Raw genomic sequence first — 20,331 nt, forward strand, 5'->3', positions numbered from 1 at the left:
AACATCTTAAATCTTTACTCAAAGTTTCACAGACGGACAAATGTTTTGGAGAATTCAGATGTATGAATGTATGAGAGTCAAATTGATTAATGTATTTGTTAACTGCAAATGCATGCACCTCTCGTTTTACGTTTTTAGTTACTTTTAGAGAAGGATTCTTAAATTTCAAATGGTTTTTAGGCTGCGTGTCAATATTTTTAAAAACAAATTCAGTACAACGAAGTTTATTTCTGCGGAAAAACCAAAGTGATTTGAGGGAGAGAAGAGAGAATTAATGTACATGTTATTTATTGGCGGAAACCCTGTTGTGAGGCTGGAAAGTAAGTAAATATAAAAGAAGGCACTTAGTCAAACAACTTGCACCAAAAAGTACTGCTCAACAAAATTATATTCTTTTAGTGCTATTTGCAAAAGAGATTGATAATTTGCATGTAAGTAAGGCGGCATTTGCCAAAAGTATTATGTCAATTTAGCGGCATCGGTTTTTACGATAGTGATAACTACTAAACAGAAATACGAATAAGGATACTTTTTCGGTTTGCTCTCTTCCTAGTGATAACTTTTCTTGCGCAAGTAAGCGATTTTAAGCTCAATAATCTGTCTGTCTGTGATGCGATGAGTCAGTTCTAATTTGGTATGGTCACCCCTCGCTCAGCTTAAATTACCAAGGACGCCCTTTTGGAAGGCATCTTTCAATGGTTTTTCACCTGAGCGAAAATTTTATAAGAAGATTCTAAATGTAATACTCTCTGCAAACAACAGCAACAACGCTACCAACAACAAAACAAAAAGCAAAACAAAGGAAAAACAAAACGACCACAACAATGAATAAAAATAGCTTTGTCAAATTCAAGTTAGCGTATTGCACGATGAAGCTCGTTAGTAAAGTATATCATAAACCTTTTCTAATTACATTTTTGTGAGAACAATAATGCATCACTTCCGGTACATCTGTTGGCACTTGTCATTTATTTACATAGGTTCCACAGTTGTAGAGAATAATCCTGCAGTGGTATCAAAGAGGTTCAACTCAGTTAAATCCTAAATTCAGTGTTTAATTTTTATTTGAACAATTGCCTTTTAGCTCATCAGAGGATCCTGATAGATCTGGTGAGTATGATCACAGAAAGTCTAAGGAGCGAGCTTCATGATAAATGTATCTTAATTCATAATTGACGTGCGTTCTGTTCAGTGATAGATCACAGAAGACGTCACAATGTGAAAAGAAAAGAAAAACAGTGGCACACGAGGCGCAGCTGAAGAGTCACTGATGTATCCGTGAATTGTTTCAAACAAAAACTGGTAAAAAAAGTACACAAGTTGATAAACGGAAAAAGAAAACCGGGGAAATATACCCGCAACTCTAACCTATGTGGCACTTTTTTATTTATTTTTAAGGTTCTTACCACATTTTGACGTTGTTATGATCTATAACCGACTGAAAAGACCTGGGAATCGGATCGAATTATTGAATGTAATCATTATTATATCAGAAAAGTACAAAAGTTGCCATGCACTGCCATGAAATTAGCACGGTAGCCCCTTCTTTTTTCGAAGACAGATAAATCTCTTAAATACGACAATTAATCTATTAAGTCTGACAAAATCTCAAAGAAGGTTTATTTCAGAAAAATAGTCGCTTGATAATTGAAAAAAAATCATTCTTAATTCCCTCTTTAACCTCACAAAAACAACTTTATGAAAAGGAAACGTAAAACTCCCACTGAAATTCAGTACAAATATTTCATCTGGAGGCAAGATATCCTTTACATTTTTGCTTCACTGAGTTACTTAAAAAGTGTCTTTACTTTAATAAATCGTGTGAAAGTGACCAGAAATTCTTCAATATATTTTCATAGTGTTGTTCTGTTAGCAAAAAAGTTTTGTTCTTTCTGGAAAAAAAAGAATTTTTTTAATTCCTTCAGGATATTACCGTACGAAGGTTATGCCACAGAGGCAATTTTTGGTTTTCTGCAGTTAGTATGCGCTTAAATTAAGAAGATCTCTAAGATTCCCATACCTTATGCATCGTAGGCTCTTCATTATCTGAAGAATAACTATGTTATGGGGTAACTTTGGGAACATTGTGCAACAAACGGAAAAAAAAAATTGGGGATGAGATCTTTACCGTTCTTTCGATTTGGCACTTGACCAGCATAAACAAACGAACAAATTTCAAACGAACAAATTACCAAAAAAATCAGATTGCAGTGTTATAAAGCCAACGTGCATTCAGTTTGTTTATCTTTTTGGTTGTGCGTGGATCTTGAGTTTCTTCCTTGCCCGTGAGGGGCATTGACAGAATGACGGAATTCGAAATTACGAAGCTTTTAGTCCTGGCACTGGATTTCTATGGTCGTTATCATTATTCTTGATGCAATGTAAACTATGATAGTTGTTTAACTAAAGATGTTCATACTTATGAATCATTCTCACGTAGGTCTGATTGTTTTACAGCTTTTGAAAAGGAACTCGATGGTATTCTGGATGAAGGAAATTTCCATGCTATCAAACAAAACGTTACTCCAAAAACCCTGTCAAGGTGTCAAACTAATACCTTACTTAAAGCTTTCCAGGTTGGTCTTGTTACTTTATCTTAACCGATTTTACCGGCATACTTTACCTAAGGCTGTTTCGACAGACCAACTGACAAAAGTGATTCTTAATTACTGTTGTTGAGAAGACTTTGTCTGCAAAAATCTGCGTGGATTGCCTTCAAAAACCGTTCCGAAGGTTAGGCTTAAAAACGGTTCCGAAGGATCTCGAGATAAGTTTAGGTTCAGAGCCGTTGCAAAGGATCTCGATATTAGTTTAATTAGCTTAATGGTATTTCGCTCGACCAAAATAGGTAGCAGAGTAGGTTTAGCGGTGACAAGACAAGTTTGTAAACACTTGGGACCATCTTTAAAAGCATAGTGGGCGCTTCAGCCGAGCCTTAAAGTAAAAGATGAAATGATTAAAGTTTTGCCCTCGTGGGAAAGCAGAAGAATCCATCTCGAAGATGGCTTTTTCAGATGAAGCGTACAAAGAGGTGGAAGATACTCTCAAAAGAAGGTTTGGAGAGGAGAGAAGACGACTTCAAAATTATCTTGAAGAATTAAAAACCGAAGTTAAACACGCAGTCGGACTCAATACGTGCAAAAGTATTTATTCAAACATATACCGCACACACTGACACGTCAAACACCAATGACAACGAAACACTTATTATCTAATGTGCTCTATCACCTTTGTTTGTATTTAATCTCGGAACTACAACTAACACCCCTACTTGATAATGGAGTCAAGATGACTTCGAAACGTCGTAATTTTATTCCTCTAACATTTATTATCAAATGTATTTCCAAATGTTCTTTCAGTAATATCTGTATAATTTTGTTTCAATTGGTTATCGAGACTTCGTTGTTCTAATTTCTAACAGGCAATAAGAATATTTTCTATTATTCACAAGAAAGTAGAGCTAATATGAAGTCAAACATTATCATTGATTTAAACAGAGCCTTATGATTAAGGTAATAACTCTATTTCTTTTCTCCACAAGGTCACCGAAAAACTCAGAGGGCTAGGCCATGAAGAAAACCCGGAGAAAGATGATATAGAAAAGTTGGAAAAATCTTTGAATGAGTTCACATCAACCTTGATAGACCCTCTAAAAACCAAAGCACTCAAAGATTTAGGACATGAAGGAAGCCTGTCAAGTTGTTTTGACCATGTGATAGACAAAGCAATTGATACGAAGCAGAAGAAGGTATTACACAAAAGATAACAGAGTGTCTTATTAACACTTTATACTATCCCTCATCCTTAAGATTGATTCTAGCGGGTAGGCTTTTGCACATGTGGGCACATTGGCTCCCTTTCCAACATGTAATATATAAATATATATATATATATAGTATATGGTATGTTATTCACGAGACGGAAGGTCCGTATCGGGAAAAACTGTGCCCAAGGTCTCAAAACAGTACTCAAAACAAGGGCACAGTTTTTCCCAATACGGACCGACCTAGGGTGGTAACATAATTTTTTTAACACTTGGCAGGATGCTTGCCAAAAGAACCCGGATGATTTAGGGCTACTATTACGAGTTTTATCGCAGGAAGATCCTCCTTAAACTGGAAATTTTTTTAAAAGGCTTCCAAAATAACTTTGAGACATTTTCCAATAAGTATCTGTCACGATCTGACACCTGTCAGTTCGAGAGGAAAAAAAGCGCATGTTCGCTTTTGAGTAAACAGCAATAATAATCGCATGGTAAACTCACAGGTGCTCTTAAATGACCAAACCGACGATCTTCTCTCAAAGGCACTCAGAGATCTTACGGAAAGTATTGTTTATTTCCAACGAAGGTTGATCTTCGAAGATTTACCTCTGCTCAGTTTTTAATGTCATGGAAAGTCAAATTGTAAGTGAATACAGATGTGTGTTTTGGAGTTTTGAGATAGACACACGGGCATTTGATCCGTATTTAAGTCATCGAATTCCTTCGGTTTCTGTTGTGAAATTTACGGTGGAAATGTCCAAATTCAAAAGACTTGCAAAGAACAATTATAAGCGAAAGCGTATCGAAAGAACATCTTAAATCTTTGCTGAAAGTTTCACAGACGGACAAATGTTTTGGAGAATTCAGATGTATGAATGTATGAGAGTCAAATTGATTAATGTATTTGTTAACTGCAAATGCATGCACCTCTCGTTTTACGTTTTTAGTTACTTTTAGAGAAGGATTCTTAAATTTCAAATGGTTTTTAGGCTGCGTGTCAATATTTTTAAAAACAAATTCAGTACAACGAAGTTTATTTCTGCGGAAAAACCAAAGTGATTTGAGGGAGAGAAGAGAGAATTAATGTACATGTTATTTATTGGCGGAAACCCTGTTGTGAGGCTGGAAAGTAAGTAAATATAAAAGAAGGCACTTAGTCAAACAACTTGCACCAAAAAGTACTGCTCAACAAAATTATATTCTTTTAGTGCTATTTGCAAAAGAGATTGATAATTTGCATGTAAGTAAGGCGGCATTTGCCAAAAGTATTATGTCAATTTAGCGGCATCGGTTTTTACGATAGTGATAACTACTAAACAGAAATACGAATAAGGATACTTTTTCGGTTTGCTCTCTTCCTAGTGATAACTTTTCTTGCGCAAGTAAGCGATTTTAAGCTCAATAATCTGTCTGTTAATCGATGCAAAAGTTCGAATGCCCTGAGGTTGCCCGAAAGTTGCTGCAGCTTCGAATTAATCGACGCATAATTGCTTTCTTTCGCAAATGAGTTTCCATTATTCACACTAATTATAGAATCATCTTTGGAGAACATGCATGCTAAAACGCAAATGAAACGTCATAGAAATAAGAGAAAAACCACTGTGTTTCTTTCTGTTAAATGATGATTTATTATTAAAGAAAACTTTTTTATTTAGACGTGAAGTTTTCTTCCGGATCCAAATGCGTTTTTAGTTCAGCTGCTTTGCCTTCTACATAATCCTTTCCTAAGGATACCCAAGCTTGGGCTACCTTTGTTATGATCAGAAATATATTTTACAGAGGCCAAAATGTTTTTGATCCGAAACATAGTAATATGATAGGTTTCCACTATGAATTTATGTTGGACAACATACAATGCTACCCATATTCAGTATTAAGAATTCGGAATTTTCGACCTCTAAAAAAATTTGGAGTGACATGGTTAATCAAAATCTGTTCTGAATTGTCAGGAATAACCTCAACTTTGGAATTCTGGTTGCTTATGCTAAGCTTAGACCAAAAAAGATTAAAAGGCAATACATTCCTTGGGCTTGACAGAGATTTGTTGAAAGTGCAATTTTTAAAGCAAATTTGAGGTTTTAACCCTGGGATTTGATGTGAGAGTTCTCATACCCCAAAGATTAAGCAGGTTAGTGAACAAATTTTTGAACGTTACAATCTGCGAAAGTTTGAAAGAAATCAGTGGTATGGTATGCTTAACGCTTACCTGGTCCTCTCGTAGACAAACTTTTTCTTAACAGTGAGTTCTGCACTGCCACGTTGTTTGACATTGCAGATGGTTTGACCACCAAATGACGTAACGCAGAACTTTAAGATTAAGACTCTCTACAAACCTCACCCTTGCTTCAGCATTGTTAGTTTTCTTAAATGTACATTTAACAAATAGATTGTAGACTATGTTACCGCGCGTCTGTTCTGTAATAGATCAGAAGTGACGTCAAAATATGGTAAGGAAAGAAAAAGTGGCGTACTAGGCGTACCCGAGTGTGTCATTGATGTGTCGCAAGAATACTTGTAAATAAGAATGGATCAAAATTTTGTCAATAGTTGCATGAGACTCTCCTGTACTGGATTATAAGTAAGGACCAATCCACACCTAGCTTATGGTATAAAGTAATACAACAACGATTTTTTTTCGCAGTTCATCGCTCACCCAGCGGTGTATAACTTGCTCAACTCTACATGGTACGGCTCTTTTTCCCCAGTAAGAAAAAAATCATGTCGGAAACCTGGACGCTGGGGATACTTTTTTCTCAACCTCTGGACAGTGTTTGACTTCCTCTTATTTCCATTGCTCTTTGCCATTTTCTTCACGGTGCATTTGTTTAAACAGGTCTTGAGGAACAGGAGAGGTTTGTGATATCGTTTAGTAGCATTATTAAGGTAGTTGAAATCGTAGAGTACTAGATGGTAGTGCGTGTGTACTTTGCGTAGTAAGCTGTGGTAGTCAAGAGATTTAAAATTTCTATATGAGACACCCCTCCACAGAATGATCATTTTCCTACTTGGTTCCGGAGAGAACAAAAAAGTATTACAAGCAGTTGTTATAACTCAAATTGAGAAATGTTTTACGCGGTTATATATTCTTATGGCTTTCAAATCTTTCTTCACTGCTCGGAAGAGTTATTGGCGTTATGATTTAAATGTTTCACTTCTGTTACAAGTATCTCGGAAGAGGACATATATGGTGTGGATGGGCTGATTTTTGTTTCTAGATTTCCATAGACCGTTTAAGATTTTGTTCTAATAATTTTTGACAAACGATCAGTACTGTCGGAGTTTTCCCTCGAGAGTCTCTATTCTAAGCTAGAGCCGGTCAGAAGTGTTACTGACATTATAGTTTAAATGTTTCACTTCTGTTACAGGTGTCGTTGAACAGGACATATTTGGTGAGGATGGGTTTATTTTGGTAGCTAGATTTCCACAGACCGTTTAAGATTTTGTTCCAATAATTTTTGATAGACGGTCAGTGCTGTCGGAGGTTTCTTTCGAGAGTCTACATTCTAAGCTAGAGCTGGTCGGAAATGTTACTGACTTTATAGTTTAAATGTTTCACTCCTGTTACAGATATCGAGGAAGAGGACGTCGACATATATGGTGAGAACGGGTTAATTTTGCTAGCTAGATTTCCATAGACCGTTTAAGGTAACATAGAAGGAAAAGAAATATATTTTTTTCGATTTCCTGAAAATTTAATTTCTGATATGAAAATTTTATTTAGATATCTTTTTTACTTCAGGAGATATGAAATAAGAAGTATTTCGAGAGTAGAACGAAAGGTGCGAGATTGATTACACTTCATGTTAACTTGATCTCGTCACCTACTTAACGATTTTAAACCACTCTTGATTTTCAATGCACACTGTACAGTTTTGTATAGTTCTGAAATCGCTCATTCGTTATTAAATATACCTACCCTAGTTCTTTCCGAAAACTAAATCCATGGAGAGATTGTTTTTGTAATTCAAGTGTTGTTTACAAGCTGTTATCATATCCAAAAGCGACAAGTTCCTTTTGCCGCTCTGGAAAAAGGAAAATTTTATCGCAGATTGCATCGGAGCGGAAATATACTTCCCCGATAGTGATAGGGGTTCTTACCAGACTCAGAGAGATTCAGTGGCCAGAGTCTATTTCTATCGAAGTTTCCGTGGGCGCTAGTTCGGGAATAATACCGCCGACGGTCCATCATCATTCGCTTGGCATTGCACTCCGAGCATCGAACGTCGAAAAGCTGTGTTGCGTTTCTAGGGTAGCCCTCCTTCCTCAGCCTGAACTCTTTCCTTCTCTTTTTTCTGGTAGAATCACCTTCCATATTGACACAAACAGCTCCATATTCACGCGTGTTACACTTAACCTGCTAGACCTAACTCCATACAGATTGTGTCTGCTCTTTGCTTTCTTGCACGTATCAAGCGCCGATAGGGAAAACAGTGTCAAATGGCTTGCTTCAATGTGATTGGATAACAGCCTTCACTAGCATGAAGTGGGAACGCCTTTATGTAAACAAACGCTGACGCATTGAAAACCTGCAAGTCGCTTTTTCTCTTAAAGTGTTTTCGCTCGAGTTCTGAACTTTGAAGAGTTAATTCTCGGCCAATATTCGGCCAATTTTCGTGATATTTGGAGAAAATGTCAGAAATGCAATGAACCCCAAAAGTTTGCCTGGGAATTTTGATTTTTTCCTTTACTATTTGAGATATTGCCTCTACATGGAAAACTTTGTTCAAAAAGAGAGAAGGTGTCAACCAAAAGCGTTGTGAAATAAACTCATCTTGAAGAAAGTCTCTCCAAGAAAGAATAAGCTCCCATTCTCTTCAATGGCAAGAATGAAAGAAAATAAACGAAATATCCGAAATCCGTGTTTATTAAGCTTCAAGAATATGTGTACTTTTATATGGATTGCGCGAATAATTTTCACGCTTTTCGGTTTGAATGAAAACGCTAATTTTCCTTCTGTGATACCTTAAGAACTTTTTTTGAATAATTTTTGACAGATCTATTAGTGCTGTTGGAGTTGTCTTTCGAGAGTCTCCATTCTAGGCAAGTGTCTCGCTTATTTTCTTCCAGAGAAATACAAGGACTACTTCACGACTCCTTATTTCATCTTTTTTCGCGACACGCTGAGCTATCTTACCCTCCTTGGTCTTCACTTCGCCATTTGCCTGTTTCCTTCAACAATTTCCTTCAGTGGACTAGAATGGGTTATCTTTGTTTTCTTCCTGGGACGCATTTTAATGGAGGTGAATCAGTTTATTGCCGCTACAAAGCCAGGGGTAAAAGCATGTACAATAAGGAGGGGAAATAATGATGGACTCAACCACATAGAAGAAAATGAGACTGCAGAAGATGACAATATCTGGCTTAACAAGTTTATTGGTTACTTCAGGTATTCCAGATTTTGATCGGCCTATTTGACTTTCAGAAATTACTAGCGAGGTTCACATACATGTAGATGACATACATCTATGCGACCAGTGAACCCTTGAGTTTAAGTGGCAGAAAAAATGTTTACCATGTTGACTAAGGTAACGAAATGGACCACTATTGCCAGGTTGGGTGCAACACTATGGGCCACTATTCATTTCTTAGAGTTGTATAAAGTGATAAACTTTGATAAAGTGCACCGTTTTCAATGCGTGGGTGCATCAGTAGGAGCCGGTATTCAGTGTTTTGTCGCCTGGTGTAGTCGTGCCCCCTTCCCTTCCACGGAGAAACGGAAGGGAGGGAACCTTTTACGTGTTATATGGCGTCACTCTAATGCATGAAAATATATGATAATTTTTTTTATTGGTTAACCGTTTTGTCGATCCTTACGTGAATTCTGATTGGTTCGAGCTGGTTGTTTTCTCGTGCCTTCATGGTTACCTTTCCGGACAACAGCGATCTACGACGAGGTTTAAATGAGCTTTGTGCGACTTTTGGGATAGAGAAATTTCAAGAAGAACAGCAGAAAGACACAGATATGTTTTTCGAAGGCAACGATGTCTCCATTTCGTTACAAACAGGCCGTGGAAAATCTTATATGTATATATTAAGCCGCGCCAGTGATCAATCGCCTCTCTTCTTTGGGAGAAACCGTTCACTCTACTTTTCCGCCCTTTAAGGCCCTCATGGAAGACCAAGTGTGCCATCTCAATGGACTTGGGCCAAGAGGATTGTCCGCCTTCAACTCTCGGTCTCTTTGCGAATGGTGTTTCGAGAATAAAAAAGCGAGCTCTTTCTTGCAGCCATCCATTCAAATGAAAAATGACTCGCTCCTTCTTCACACTTGCAGCGTAATTCCGTAAAACCTTGACATTCTGCGACGAATAATCCAACTTTCTTAGACGACCGCGTGGACGTTGAAGGGCGATGCTAATCGAACATCGTCCTCTTCTTACATTATATCAAATCTGCTCATGGCTAAGTACGTATCTGAACGCGGACATTGAATTTCAAATTTACCCGAAATAATGGAAAAAATGATTCACTTGAATGTTGTTATTTACCTCGATTACTTTTCACGATCGATAGCAAGTGCCACTTCGAAAAAAACTCTCATCACATAATTTTGCATAGATTACACTGTCGTCATGTAACACGATTCGTGTCAGGTTTTAGTAGACGTTCCCTCCTTCCCTTTTCTTAAAGGGGGGGGGGGTGCGCGGCTACATGAAGGCTTAATGTTTTTGGTACGCCATTATGATTTCATGCTCATTGTTTTGCCACATAAATATGGCCACTGTACATTAGCTGGGTGGACCAGTATGCGCCAAAGGTCTTTATTTAAGCACACTGATTTGTATCAGGAGTTGCCTTATTGGTACATATTTAGGCACTGTAGTACATGAGCATCTCTTTATTTTTGGATACACCATCATGCGCCCATGTTATTTTTTAAGGTACGCAAATATGGGTTGCTGCATATTCTTTTTTTTAGGTACCAGCGGGTCATAAATTGGGTTTCACCCATGTCGGGATCCTAAACGTTAAAAATGACTGTGCTGCCGATTGTTCTCGTCGAGAATGGACTTATAAAAGTTTTAAACGCCTCAGTACCTTTAAAACTTACAAGCAAGAGAAAAATAAACAATCAGCATAAAGCTCTTATTTTAATGGTAATCTAGTTTTTTCAATATTTCTCTTGGCGAAAAATGTAACAACATATAGTCTGCATGCTAAGACTGATTCTCTTGCATGTGAATGACATGCGATCTTTGAACTGACTATGTTTAATTATGCTCTTCGAATGCAGTTGATATCCGTTACTTTTATAGTGACCGTTGGAATGTGCTTGACTTCATCACTCTTGTTTTCTACCTCATTACCTTCATCTTACGCATGATCATTTGGGGATACTCCACGGACGTGTCAGACAACAGACTTTTGGCTGTGTCGGAGTATTTCTATGGCTTTATTGCCATGTTACTCGCACTGAGAACCTTTGGTCAAGTCGTGGAGTCCGTGCGGAGAATCGGTCCAATACAAATCGCCTTATTCCTTATTATCTGGGATGTGATTACGATATTTTGGCAGGTTTTGTGTATGATTCTGGCCTTTTCTCTGGCCATCACCAAGATTTATGTTGCTGAGAAAGCCTATACCTCTGGAAAAGATTCCGCGGAGAATTTGTGAGTACAGATCGTGATCTTTCTGTATCAGCTCGAAGCTATGAATGACATGTTCTAACTTGCTGGACTTTTTCATTTCTTTTTCAATTTCCGTTAGAGGATAATTGCTTTTGAAAGTAGGTAGCTAGTGGGGTAGAAGAGCTTTCCTTTGATGTTTTGAAGAGGAACCTCATTTGAGTATAGGCGCCCAATGGAAGAAACAGTTGACTAAACGCTAATTCAAGTGAGATTTAGCTTTTCGATGGGAAGACTAACAGGAGCGTAAAACTACTTATATCAGAATGCCAAACTTTCTATAAAAGGTAGTGTTTTAACTATATTTTTAGGACTGTTCGTAAATTTTAACCATTTATTTGCTCCTATCATTTTAAGGGCATGTGGTGAATCAGGGATAGTTTGGTAAGGGTAAAATTGTTGATGTTGTTTTTTATTCTAATTTTTAAAGCTTTACACTGATGTCTTAAATATACCAAAATTCCATATTTTCTTAAAAATTTAATTTTTCGTTTTCAATAAGTGGTGCTAATTTAAAACTCAGGATTGTAGGCGGAAATTGTGAAGCAAGAAAGTCAGCGACCCCGCAGTACGTCAGCTATAGGATTCACTCGTGTTAAACATTGATTAACGGTCGGCTATCTATATGCCTTAGGGAAAGGGAAATTAATTGTAAGGTCTGCCGAGAGACAACAAGTACCGGTTTAGCTTCACCAAAATTTTTCATTTTTCATCATGAAAACTCTCAGAAAGGACGCCGTTACTTTTCGTGGCAGCAGAGTTACGACACAAGGCGCAGAGCTGCGTCTAAAGTAACGATCTTTTGCTCCCATTCCTCTTGCAGTTTCGCGACTTATTTATTTGTCTTCGCTTCTCAAACTCTTTGCAAGGAGCCAGCTATTTAGTTTACTTTGCTAAAAGAGGTACCTTGCGGTTTATCCCGTCTTAAAAAATCCAGTATTTATCGTCCCTGCTTCTGTTTCCTTGTGGTATCCCTTACGTTTAAGTTTATCTTAAATATAATGCATTCTAAGACATAAATATGTTGACGTTTGACGTGATAGACCTGACAAATATTCTCGAAAGAAAAATGTTTTGGATCGACGATCGGCAGGGAGCCAAAGCTCTCTATGAGATGATTATATCATAAAGTCCTGTATGGGAGTTAGGCTCCGCTATGTAACTCCGTAAGTAATTGAGCAAATAACTTCTAACCTTTACTTAGTGTTGCTTATGTTATTTTCGTTTTCTGGTAGCGAATTTAGGCCTTTTTGTCGACTTAAAGCTGAACTTTCATCCCACTACTGCCTGTGCGAAGAAGGAAGGGGAGAAACGCTTCCTCAGACCAACAGATTATCCCACTCTCGTAAAATTGCACGATTCTCGGACTAAATTACATCTACTTACTACGAGACTGCATCGCGAAAGTCAGATAGTTGTCCTTCAAGTAAATATTCTATAAAAGTTTTGCACTGTATGGGGTGCTTTTGGGGGTAATTTTGACTTGTATCCAGGCCGACCGTGTCATAACTGTCGACGAATTGCACAAAAGGTTCTCGCCGCGGGTTCGAAGGGCTTTAAAGTGGCTGGTTAGTTTAAATTCTCCCTGCATTGATTCCTCAACGGCAGAACCTTTATACAATATTTTTCGATAAACTTGAAAAATGATCTATGAAAGAGAAGTGATATGATTGCTTTCAGGACGCGGATGTTCGGAAGAAGCTGTGGCGGATATTATGCTCTAAATTAAAAAAAAAACTGAATGATTATTTGTGCCAATTCGTTACTCTTGAAACTGTTCTTCAGTTGGTGGAACATGGCGACGCACCTAGGCTGGTCTTTACTGGGTTTACCTGACCAAGATAAGTTGAATTCCGTCGACAGTCGTTCCGTTTATCTGATTTATCTGCTGTACAGCTTCTTCTTAATCATGGTAGTTATTCTTCTCGTTAACATGATGATTGCTTTGCTCTCCAATACCTATCAGCAGGTTCAGGTACTAAACAATCTTTCTACCTTAGCGAAAGTAATTTATTCTTTTCGTGATCCGGAATGGACTCTTTTTGGCATAAGATATCAGATACATTTTTCTTAACTTTGATAAATTTCTATGATCATGCATAATTTTTTTTCGGCTACCAATATTTTAATCCAGCTGGTCAAAAATGTCCATATTATGATACCCAATTGTTTTTTTTTTGCCTGAGCGATGGTCACCCCAAGAGGAGTGGCTCAAGGCTCTCGTGAATGGAATTCCTTTTTCAGTAACCCGTCCGCAAAATTGGATTCGTAGTTTCGGACTGAACATTCAAGAATGAGGGTTTTACAGACGAAAATTATGTTTAAGATTGTTTCTTGTTTATGATACATCATAGTTTTTATTCTGCTAAGGGAGTGGTGCCTGTGTTTCCTACACATTGGTACGTCTACTGACTAATAAGTCCTTCTTTGTCTCTCCATTATTAGAATAATTCACTCCAGGAGTGGTCCTTCAAGAGAGCCATTACTGTACGGACTTACAGCTCCTATCATCCGATACCAGTCCCTTTCAACATTTTGTCGGTCCCACTGATAATACTCTGGAGGACACACTTTGACACTCCTGCTTCGGGTGAGGAAGATCGGGTAAGCTGGCAACGCCGTTCTAATTAATTTTGTGAGTTTTGACAGGAGTTATCATTTATGTCTGCTCAGTTATTTTACTTTGCTTTTGATTTGAGCTTTCTCAGAATGGACAGAGTGAGACCCTAAATGAATTGGTGTTCAAGTTACAAACGATCTACTTTGAGAAGTTCGGTTATGAATTTCCCCTAACAGGTAGGGCGATATGCTAGATTTGTTGATGGCCTCGATCACACATTTGTGATGGGGTCATAAAACAAAAAAAGGGACGAAAGTGTTGTTGTTCTACTAAAGCCGCAAAGGCTATGAGTATTTCTAAAGAATTTCAAATTATGAAAGATAGCAATACAACAGACGCGTATTGTAATGATTTCGTTAGCTCGATTCAAAACAGGGCGAGGTAATGAGCTGTTTCGTCTCTTTGTTTAGAGGAGAGAAAAATAGATAATTTGATTCAAGAAAATGAAGGAAGTCGGCAAATGACCAATCAGATAGCACGGCAAGTATTCCAACCGCGTGCAAACAAGGAGAACCGTACGTTTGGCCAAGGAGTGAGTGTATTTTAGGCCCATGTTCCACTGAATGTTAATTAGGAGGTTCCCCTACCATAAAGAATCGATCCTTCTACATCAGAAAACACCGAAACACCTTTGTTTTCTTTTCCTTTTTTGGACATAACAATCCCTTATCTCAAGAAAATTTGAATGTGAGATGATGGAAAGTACATGCTCTGCCTTAATTTTTTTATTCCCTCGAAGCGTTTGAAGCAGACCCGAGATGTGTGTGGTCATGAGTAGTTCACAATGATGTTTTTTATAATCTTTTTTATAATAACACAAAAATAGAATAAAAAGATACCTACGCATAAAGATATACCACAACTAGATTTGCAGACTATTGTAATCATGCTTGTCTGTGTCAATCTCAAGCCTCACATTAGTGTGGGTCCTTCGTGTAACTGAAGTTTTCTTCGATTGTCGTTTAAAGGCGTGGTATGATTCGCAAGGAATTGCTGTCGATGGCTGCCTCTTAACTTACTTGGGAAATAAGTTCTGCCACAAATGCAAAGGAGACGGTCCTGACGAGCCTCACAGTGCTAAATTCAAGTGTCCTTTCACAGCAGAGAAACCTCGACTTGAGGTGAAGTTTTGGTTTATAATTATGATACATACCTACATACTTTAGTCTGTAGCCCCGCCCCCCCCCCCCCCCAGTAGCTCCTCTGTAATACGAAGGGAATTATTTAGAAACAGCATATTTAAATCACACAATTCCTGCTTTATGATAAAATCTCTAGATAAGCAACATAAGTACATCTATTTTTGACCTTCTTCCTTTTGAAAGCCCAGGTTCTAATAACTTCTCTTTTGTAGGCGCTCATGCAAATTCGTTTCTAATTTGTAGCACCAATATACTCATTATTCATAGGACTTTCCAGGGAAATTCATCACTATTGGGACTTTATCACTATTGTGAAAGTGTAGTGTGAACGTCCGGGTGGGTGTAGTCCAGAGAAGGACTGTTGTGACTATTTGCGTTCAATCGCAAATCGCACCAGAGCTTGTTAGGTGCATGCGCATAGTTAACCAAAGCGCATACAAAGGACTTAAAGAAAATGGTGTCGTTGAAAAATAAGAAAATGTTGTGTAATACGCACGAACCACCAGCAAATTAGCCGACTGAATTTTATTACTTTCAACTGATTTTGATGCGCGGTTAAATTCTGTTACTTCCTCGGCACAGATGAAGTTTTTCAAGATCAATTTTGCCGTCATTCTCCACTATTTTTTTACTGTTTGCAGCCAATTACAATACAACTGATTATACTTTAAAATGAACGTTTTCTTGAAACCTCATCTTGTGCCTGTTATTACCCACATGGTTTACAATTAATGCTCCGGCTAACGCTTCTGAAGTTAATAATCTACCAGTAATTTAAGGGTATATCTGGAGGAGATGCTTTAGCTGGCTGTATAATGCTTAATACATAAAGTAGAGCGTAAATAGAAATAGTAAAATCAACAACGAAACAAACTCACGGAGACTTTGTTCGTTGTTGATTGTACTATTTCTAATTTAAGGGTATATGTATATCACGCAATATTGGAAGGAGATGGCAAAAGGTTCACTTAATCGAATATAAATTAAGACACGAGGTAGCTCTAACACATCAGGAAAGCCCAGTTCACGCAGATATACGTTTAAATTTTAGAGTAAGCTTAACAGTGCTCCATAATAGACAGACAAGACCGCTATTGTTTGCTTACCAGCTAGAACCATTCGTAACAAGTCCCTTTAGTTGTTTAGTACCCACTGACCACAGACGAATTTACCCCACTGCAAGTTCGCCCCGATAACATTTTCGAATTCGCCCCTTAGCGTCCATTTTAATACGCGACTACTGAATGCACGGCCTGGAAACAAAAAAGTGTTTGATGTGGTACGGGGTTTGTAAGGGATTTGATTCATAAAACAAACTTTAAGGACGGTACCTGCTATTGGTATTGTGCACAGTCATGGTCACGCGTGCTTGTGCGGGGGTTAAAACCTGGCTACTGCAATGTTTATGCGATAAATCAAACGTTTATTATATTTACCCTTTAGGGTCTCAATGGTTCAAATGGGGGTGGGGAGGGGGGGCAGCTTTGAACGCTGACGATTAATTTTTCGCGGTTTTGACGGCTGACGGCTGACGGTTAAATTCTAAGTCTGACGGTGATCAGGAGGATATTTATTCGATGAGTTTTAAGTTAATATTAAGTTTTTCATCATTTCATATAAATTATTTTAATAATAAATCTACTCAGTCTTCCTTCGACGGAGTGGTAATAGCTTTATTGGTACATCCAATCAGAATGGGTCTTCCATAACAATTATAAACAATATAATCATTTAAAAGTGATAAGAACTTACATTACCGTGTTATTAAAAACTTAAGATACATAATTCATTATAACACGTATTGAAAGTCAATGGCTCAAAAATTTTGGCTTATCAATGGATACATGGATGAGAGTGGAGCCGGAGGCGTACCTCCAAGACCTCAATATTAGAATATAGACCCGACTCTTCGAGCTGGAATTGTCGGGGCGGTTATGTACGGCCGTTACATTTAGCGATCAATAACACCCCAATATTCGAGAGCGCGTTTGTATCGCGGCAGTTCGTTGAGGTTGTACTCAACATTAGTGCCATCTCTAAGCTGTTGACATAGCCCAAACTGCGAAGTCGACTCTATTTACTTGCCTTTTCCAATTAATTACACCCTAGTTAGTCCAAAAACTACTTCACTGCTGACGTGGTGACTCCATCTGATTTAATTCATAGTGGTGGGTAGATGAAATTGTCGTATGATGCGTAATGTCCTTTCTCTTCTTTTTGACTCTTCATCTTCATTTTCCATGAATTCACTTTCGAAGTCGTTTTCGTACTCATCAGCCTGTGTTGCTTCAAGTCCAACGCTGGTATGGAGTTGTGGTATACTTGCGTTGCAAACAAAGGTTATAATTGGACAAAGCAAACCTCTTGCAGCCATAGAATGAAGTGATTCATCATCTCCCTCACAGTCGTCATGAAAAATAAACTTTCCACACACTCCTAGAGGTTTGGGCTGCGAGTAAACATCTGGGGGGAGTGCAACTGCTTTGTAGTTTGTGATCTTTGCCTGTCTCGCTGGTCTGCAGCGCTGTATTCACTCTTTCATGACAGCTTCCTTTTCTTTGGAAATTGTCTTGGAAGGCAGAAGTTCAATGAAATGGACAGACTGGAAATGCATATTAGACTCGGGCACTGGGTATAAGGAGCCAGGACGTGTAGCACCTGGCCGCCCAATTTGTGACTCCTCCGAGATGCTACAAAAGTTTATAGCATATTGCAAGACACTGAGGGTTTCATGATTAAAATGTAAAACTGCGTGGAGGTTCACTAATTTTACAAAGTTAGTTTTCACGTGCTGTGCAAGTTAGTTTTCACATGCTGCCGTGGCTAAAACCCATGGCAAATTTAGCATAATAAAAGGTAACTAAACAGGTTTGAAACGCGAAAACACAGCTATCTTTCATGTATAATGGTTCATTATTATTTATACCACTCAGTAAAAGAAAAAAAAATTAACAATACTTAATTTTAGTCACGCGCGTTATCGTCGTGGGGATGAATGAACCAAGCGCTCGAGTGTCTTTGCACAAAATTCGTGCAACATGCCCTGACATCCGTTCCGTGTTTTAGAATTTGGGGTCATTTTCCGCCGTTCCGTATTTTAGAATTTGAAGTCATTTCCCGCCTTTCCGTGTTGTAGGATTTAGGGTCATTTTCCGCCGTTCCGTGTTTTAGGAGTTGGGGTAATTTTCTCCTGTTCCGTGTTTTAGGATTTGGGGTCATTTTCCGCCATTCCGTCGTTCCGCCATTCCGACTTTTAGGGTCGCCCATATTTTTAAATATTTGATCATTTAGGATGAACGAATAGAATGATGCCCCTCTAGTACCCCCTAAAGCCATCAAAATATATTTGGAAACAAAGGATTCTGATTAGTTTGTTGATCTCCTAGCGATAGAGGAAGTTTGGGGACAAAAATCTGCTTAGTAAGGGAGGTAGGGGCGGTTACGGGTGGTTCAGGTGTCGGTATGTTAGCATATTATATTTATACTAATAATATATTTGTTTCGTTCATGGCGGAGCTTGCACCTTTGGTTGCGCAATATGTTAAGTTGTGAGTAGTTTATGGTGTCGTTTCAGGGCGGTTAAATACCGTATTCTAAGTAATAACTGGTGCAGTAAGCTACATGCAGTCATCGACTGCCAATTTTTAGAATGTAAAACTGCGTGCAGGTTCACTAATTTTACAAATCGGTAGAGATCACACGAGCTCACATGAGCTGAGCCCAAATTTGGATGGAACAGTTATTGATCCCTGGGAAAGCAATGATGTGTTAATGAAGACTTTTTAATGCTTTTTCCTAACAGAAAGTCTTGTTCCAAATCACTCGAAAGCCTTATCTTCTCCTTTAAATTACGATAGAGGCTCAAGACGGCTTTCAACACTCTCGAAATGATGTAAACGTCTCTGAAGTGACTTACTTGCTCGAGCTTCGCGTGGCCACTGGCCAGAATTAATAAGTTATCAAAGAAATGGCCATATTAACAATTAAAATAAGATATCGAAATAATTTCAAACTGTCAGTTCAAGTAAAAAACACTAAACTTGACCATAAAGTAACTATATTAAAGGAAATCTGGAGACTGGATACTGAGACGTACGAGTCGCACAAACAAGGTACGAATCAACTGAATTTGGGTACGGATCGATAGAGTACGAACCATCCGTGAGTGGATATTTATTGTTTTGTAGGTACTTATTCAAGAAACGGGGGAGAAGCGTCTCATAGGATTGGGCGTGGTGTATTCTTGGGGACACTATTTACCCATTACAATATACCTAAGCTACTTAAAGTTGAAATTATTTACACTTCAATTTCTAATGTATTGAATAGATAGATTTGATCTAAATATTGTGACGAACAAGTCAACCTAAACTGGGTACGAATCGACTGAGTTTGGGTACGAATCGACAGAGTACGAACCATCCGTGGATACGAAACGAGTGGATATTCTTTGTTTTGTAGGTACTTATTCAGGAGACGGGGGAGAGGCGTTTAATAGGATTGGGTGTGGTGTATGAGGATTATAACCATCACGAGTTCCCCGGGTGGCGTCCTGGAACAGTTGGTTACCACGTGGACGATGGGAAAATATTTGAAGGCGTGTCCTCGAGGGGAAGAGAAGTCGAAGGTATGGGCTACCTTGATAACAGGTGTCACCTGTTTACTACAGCGTTTACGCAGATTTCGCCACATTACAAGTTCGTTCCCGAGCATATTCGCGAGTTTTCCCCCCTGAACCAAGGTGAGTTCATCTCCATTTTTACCACTTCGTTCCTTCATCTTTCCTCTCGTTTTCTGACGGCTGAACAAAGTTCTCAGTCGAAATCAAAGTTTTTCCCTGAGGCACGAGTTGAGTTCAAAAGCACGAAAAGTCGCCATCTTTGAAACAACGGGCGCAATGCAAGAGTATGATTAACAAAATACGAAATAATTACTAAATTGAAATTGTAAATTGGCCACCGTAAAGACTTAAAAAAGCTGAGCGTTAGCCCTTCCTCAGAGCAAATGGAGGAACTGTGGGTTGTGTGTGGGTTTGTATGCAGAAAGTGAAGCTACGCTAGTGGTGGGAACATGGTGACGAGAAAAAGACGTATTAAATAGTAGAATGAATAGCGTTCATTGATACCTATGGAGTTAATAATGCCGATTTGAAGGATAAACTTTTGTTGAAGAATTTTACGG

The 20,331-nt window shown here is 38.3% G+C and overlaps 1 protein-coding gene and 1 long non-coding RNA gene across 4 annotated transcripts in view; both read left to right on the forward strand.

The window, feature by feature from the left end:
* LOC111340577 (short transient receptor potential channel 5) overlaps positions 1 to 20,331 on the forward strand; it is a 41,747-nt gene that overhangs the window by 17,291 nt on the left and 4,125 nt on the right. For 2 of the 3 annotated variants that reach the window (XR_015994658.1, XM_088743187.1), the window contains exons 9-19: positions 6,405 to 6,615; positions 7,331 to 7,360; positions 8,831 to 9,149; positions 11,020 to 11,373; positions 11,746 to 11,772; positions 13,174 to 13,363; positions 13,834 to 13,992; positions 14,088 to 14,184; positions 14,419 to 14,540; positions 14,977 to 15,129; positions 19,612 to 19,777. Coding sequence is in view for 2 of the 3 variants with exons in the window: in XM_088743187.1 (XP_088599313.1) it covers positions 6,405 to 6,615; positions 7,331 to 7,360; positions 8,831 to 9,149; positions 11,020 to 11,373; positions 11,746 to 11,772; positions 13,174 to 13,363; positions 13,834 to 13,992; positions 14,088 to 14,184; positions 14,419 to 14,540; positions 14,977 to 15,129; positions 19,612 to 19,777 (1,828 nt within the window). In the remaining variant the exon portion in view is untranslated. The remainder of the gene's footprint in view (positions 1 to 6,404; positions 6,616 to 7,330; positions 7,361 to 8,830; positions 9,150 to 11,019; positions 11,374 to 11,745; positions 11,773 to 13,173; positions 13,364 to 13,833; positions 13,993 to 14,087; positions 14,185 to 14,418; positions 14,541 to 14,976; positions 15,130 to 19,611; positions 19,778 to 20,331) is intronic. The other variant, XM_088743193.1, reaches the window with a different exon arrangement.
* Positions 3,652 to 6,206, forward strand: LOC148741608 (uncharacterized). The gene is made up of 2 exons (XR_015994681.1): positions 3,652 to 3,748; positions 5,713 to 6,206. It is a non-coding gene; the product is annotated as an uncharacterized LOC148741608 (long non-coding RNA).

Source organism: Stylophora pistillata, chromosome 1, assembly GCF_964205215.1.
Source record: "Stylophora pistillata chromosome 1, jaStyPist1.2, whole genome shotgun sequence".
In the NCBI taxonomy this organism is placed as follows: domain Eukaryota; kingdom Metazoa; phylum Cnidaria; class Anthozoa; order Scleractinia; family Pocilloporidae; genus Stylophora; species Stylophora pistillata.